Source organism: Chaetura pelagica, unplaced genomic scaffold (assembly GCF_000747805.2).
Source record: "Chaetura pelagica isolate M959 unplaced genomic scaffold, ChaPel_1.0 scaffold8, whole genome shotgun sequence".
NCBI lineage: Eukaryota > Metazoa > Chordata > Aves > Apodiformes > Apodidae > Chaetura > Chaetura pelagica.
The window spans coordinates 1,491,329-1,496,485 of NW_009954544.1; the positions used below are offsets into that span (position 1 = coordinate 1,491,329).

The 5,157-nt window shown below is 40.7% G+C and overlaps 1 protein-coding gene across 1 annotated transcript in view; it reads left to right on the forward strand.

The window, feature by feature from the left end:
• Positions 1-1,079: 1,079 nt before the first annotated feature.
• FSHR (follicle stimulating hormone receptor) overlaps positions 1,080-5,157 on the forward strand; it is an 83,297-nt gene continuing 79,219 nt past the window's right edge. The window contains exon 1 of the mRNA XM_010004974.1: positions 1,080-1,244. Within this exon, the coding sequence (XP_010003276.1) occupies positions 1,093-1,244 (152 nt within the window). The 5' untranslated portion in view covers positions 1,080-1,092. The remainder of the gene's footprint in view (positions 1,245-5,157) is intronic.

Genomic DNA, 5,157 nt, shown 5'->3' on the forward strand with positions numbered 1-5,157 from the left:
GTCTGAAATAGCTTTTTACAGATTAAAAAACAACAAACAACCTCCCCCCCAAAAAAAACCCTAAACAAAAAACCTGAAACAAACAAGCAAACAAACAAAAACAACAAAAAAACACCTTTACATTTCAAGATTCTTCTTTCAGATGTCTTGTAGAAAAACACTGGTTTCAGATTACAGCCTTTGCAGAATGACTCAGTTACAGGAAAGAATTAGCAAGGTCCCCTCCCCAAGGATTAATATTTTTAACAAGGAAGTTATTTTAGCTCAGACAAAAAGTAAACAAAACAAATAAGGACTCAAAGATGGGATTCAGCATCCAGGCCTTATGATGTTGTTCTTGAAGCTGTTTTCCTCCTGTTTTTTTCACAGATAGACATTCTGTATATTTCTGGGTTTTTTTCCAGATGGTTAAATTAGTTTACCAGTCCACAGGGACAACAGGGATTGTGGCATTTTCTTCTGTTTGGGTTCCTATAAAAGTACCAAAGAAAAGAGGAGATGAATTGGCAAGTGCATGAAGAATAATCACAGTTGAAAATGAAGGTGTGTTATTTAGCTCTGGCTTTAGGACTGTATGGCTTTTTACCTATCAAATAAATTATATACCCTGTAAAAAACGTAACACATTTCTTTTGCCTAGGAGAAACACAAAAGTGGGGCTCTTGGATCCATGAAGGGGAGCATGAATAGTGCCTCTCCTTCAGGGGCAAAACTGCCTAGGCTGGAGAAAGTAAAAGTGCTCTGTTGTCCTTTGGTCATACCAAAGGAAACATACAAAACAGCATAGCTGAGAAGAAAGGACCTTTTCCCAGTGCAGGTACCCAGTGCATCAAAAGTGTCCCATGATTTCAACACCACTTTAAATATTGAATATTTTGTCATGGAAAATTATCATTGCTCATCTCTATCCCTGCTGTAAGGCCATAAAGGATCTGGGGCCATTAACAAAAACTTACTGAGAAATCATCCCCCAAGAGCTACATGGTTCATCCCAGCTTTTGGGGCGGATCTTCCATTCAGGGAATTGGACTGGGAGGTCTCTTCACTCCTCCCTTTGAGATGAAGGAGACTCGGACAGATGTGAAGGCAAAGATGTCTCCAGTCCTCGCCTGTTTGCTGCTTTTCCTAGCTGGCTGCTCAGGATGCCAGCACCATGCCTGCTGCTGCATGGGCAGGGTCTTCGTTTGTCAGGAGAGCAAGGTGGTACAGGTTCCCCGGGACATCCCTGCCAACACCACAGAACTGTCAGTAGGAAAAGGGAATGGTTGTGAGCAGCAGCCTTGTTGCTGGCTCTCAAAAGAAACTGCTGCTTGGCAAGCCATGGGTTAGGTTTGTAGGGAGTCACTAGGGAGATTTGTGCCAGCTATTTGGGAAGCACAGCCCTTCCTCCAACACTCATTTAATTACATCTTGAAGCTCCTCTCCATTACTCTGATCTTGCTCATTTTAAGATCTTTCTTAAGAAAAGATATGGTACAATATAATGCAAAGCGAAGACTAAACTTTAAACAAGCTTCCTTGGTGCTGTGACAGTAATTTGAAGCATTAAGTCTAAGCTTTCTTTAAGGCTTGCTTTAACGTTGTTGAAACGCACAGTGTAACTTGTCTGCCTGGAACAACTCAATGATGAGCGTTTGTGTTCGTGCTGTGGGAGCTTTCCAAAGGTTTGTGTTTGTTTGCCAGGAAGCAACTTAATGTTTTCTTTTTGAAATCACAAAGGCATTACAGAAAGGACTCTGATAACCTTTCAGAGAGGGATCCTCCTCCATCAGAGGAGCAGCACAACTGCACAACATAAAGATACCGTGTTGCGTTACTCAAGGAAGGGTTTTTTCTATCGTAAAGCTTCTCCTTGTTTTCTGTGAAGTATTATGAGCAATCCTGTATGACAGCTGTTTTCTGTGTCAGTAGTACAGGCGAGCAAAGGAGCTTACACAACAGCAAGCATAATTGTGATTGTTTTTATTTTAATTTTTTAAAGCAAATTTTGTTACCTCTTGTCTACACCCACAGAAACCTGACATCGTTACAGTCTAAAGCCAAAAGAAAGTGAGTAGTCCCGGATAAACTCTGTTATCAATAAGTGGAGTGGCCAGTTTGGAGGGAGCATACAATGAGGAATGATATGCCACTACCTAGAAAAATATACCCCTATCCTGATTTTACACACCAGAATACGTCCAGGGTCACTATCCCACAGTTTTCCTAGGGCAGAAGTTTTGTTTCCTTTAGAAGGAGAAGTTATGTTCTCTTAATGCGATGGCCAACTGCGATGAAAACTTGAGGAAAATGTCTGAATTGACCACAGAAGGTCAGTAAAAGTTTAAATCATTCTCGTGACTAGAGGGAAAAATAATCTGTCTGTGATTTAGGTCATCTAAGTCCTGAGTGAACCATGCTCCAGGCCTATACTCCTAATTTTGTTTAACTTTGCTTGGATTGTTTCTTTAGATTACACAGTTAAGATCTGCCTTCTAGGAATTAAGGAAAAACACTAATTATTTCTGTGAAGAAGTAGAGTTTTCTATCACCAAAAACCAAGTGTTAGGATATTTTTTTTTTGACAGCAGATCTCACGGATTTGTCATGGATGTTAATTTGTGGGTTCCTCAGCATGTGTGAGTATTCTCTGAAACAGGCAGACTACAATATTACTGCATCTGAGAACAGTTAATTAATCCTTTCTTCTGGCAGTGCTGTGCAAATATTGGAGTTAGAATCTCTTCACTTGACTCTCTTCTCACACCAACTTTCAGTTCCTCAGGGAGTAATCCTGCTTCCATTAAATCAGTATAGATCTGGGACTGATTTCAGCATGGCTTAAAAATTTGTCCATGAAAAATATGTAGAGCTGGTTCAAATACACCCAATGTTAATGTTACTAAAGCCTGATACAGTAGCTGAATAGCTCCTTAGTGTCAGCTAAACCTTAGTTTTTTTCTTCAGGGTCAAAGTGGGATGCCAGAAAGGTGCCTTCCTATGCATCTCTCCACTAAGTGCCCAGCAGGGTGATTGAGGTGACTAAAATAGACTCTACTGCTCCGGGTGCTGTTGCAAATACACCCTTGGTAACACCAAAAGCTTGCTTTATGTTTCTTAAAAAAACCTCAATGAGTCAAAAAAGGTTTAAAATCAGTGTTAGCAACTTCAACATAGATGGCTGTGGTGTCTAAGGACCCTGTATAGGACACCAGCAGAGACTGTTCTTGCTAAGTACAGCTCCTTCAAGGTACTTTTGCTGCTTAACAGCTCGATCCAAGTGCTGGGTGCAGCCTATTTTAATTTGATGTAAAGAAGGAGGGTTTCTTCAGTACTCTTAGAGCTCTTCACCTTCTCTTACATGGTCTTGACAACTTGCCTAAGCAATCTTAGCATCCTTTCCTAGTGCCTTTTAGATGTTGAATAATAAAAGCCTGGGAGAGAGAATAGGAGCCTGGTAAGCCTCCAGCACTTTTCCTGGTGCTGTGTGTTTCTGTTCCAGTACAGCTGTTTCTGAAGTTGGGACACTGGTATGTGGCAGCCAGCTCTATTACTTAGTAAGAAAACTCAGGATAAAGGTAAAAATGTTGCCCTCAATAACCATTGTCTCTGCTCTTTGCGATGGCTGATTTTTTAAATAATGTTTAGTGTTTGAGGGTTGGCCACTGACACATGCTGCTGTGATGGGTTTCGTTGTGGTTGGCCTCCTGACAGTTGAGATCTTACGCTTCATAGCAAATATGAGTTCTGCAGCACAGTACAAGACACAGGGTTTTGCTCCTGGAATGATTAGCATCTGCTTTAGCAAGGGTGTTGCAAGGGGGAGGGCTGGCAGCCTCTTACAGTAAAGGAATTTGCTTTGTACTTACCATGTGGAAACAGAGCAGGGATCAGAAAACATGGGTTTTCATTACTCTTCTTGCTGCCACATCTACTTTTTCACTTACAGGAGAAAATCTCATGAGACTGTAGTTACAGCTTGGGTTGTATGTTGCTGCTTGTAGATTTACAAACACTGCAGCTGGCATGCCCCAAATGTTTGCAGAGGAGGCTGTGATTAGCTGTTTTGCTTTATAACCTTTCTCTAGAAGAGGAGTTGGATAGAAGAATTTCGCACATTTTTTAGTAGATACCAAAATGCCTGTGAGAAATACAGATTTACAACTCTGGAGGTAATCCATGAGAAACCAGAGGCTAAAAGTTCAGATGGGAAATGTAGGTTCATCTGTGTCAAAGTATTAACTATTAACACACAGAGTGAGGGGGAGGGAGCAACTCAGTAGTCACCCAAGGCAGTTTATTTTTTGAAAATTTCAGTTTTAAAATCCAGTATCAAGCTTTGTCATCCCTAGTATTCACTAAGATCTCATTCAGTTATTATAGGTCTTGCTTTGAGAAAGTAATGCAAACAGAAATAACAGAATAGAAGGGATCCTTCTTAAGATTAAGCATACTACTGTAAGCAGAAACATATGAATATCAACCAGGAGTACAACTCAAAATGCTAGGAAAAGTTTACTCATTGTCTTAAAACATCCTTCCTTGCTTTTGGGTTTCTCATCTCTGCAGTGCTCAACCCCACTCTTGTGGTATCCCAGGGAAGTTTAGAAGCTCTATCCCTGCAGCTGGGGACAACCATTTGGGCAATAAACTACATCTCTGATTTGACAAAATGAAGCAACAGTAAAAGGCAGCTTAGGAAAGTGAAAAAGGCTGCTTGGTCCAATTCTGCTTGCAGTCTTGCTAAGTTATATGAGAGAAATGTTAATATCAGCATTTTACCTACATCCTGAGATGCAGGTAAATGCATCTCTCTTTTCATCTCTATTTTATCACTAATGCTGTGAGAAAAACCTATCAGGACATCAAATCCAGTCATCTTGTATTTGCTATAAAGAGTAACTGCATCCAACTCAATTACTTTCCTAATTTTCTCCTCCTCCTAAACTTTACTACCTTGATGTTTAACCCTCTTTAGCTGGCATACAAGTGCAGCAGCCAACCATGGTGTGCAGATAGTGAGCAGTTGGTTCCTTCTGCCTAGCTGTTTCTGCACCATGGAGATGATATAGGAAACATCTCTTGGGAATGGAAGCTCCATGAAGAAGCTTGCACACTTGGACACGTGGCTCAGCATATTCAAAGGAATTGCTTAACATGTCAGCTTGTCAGAGACTT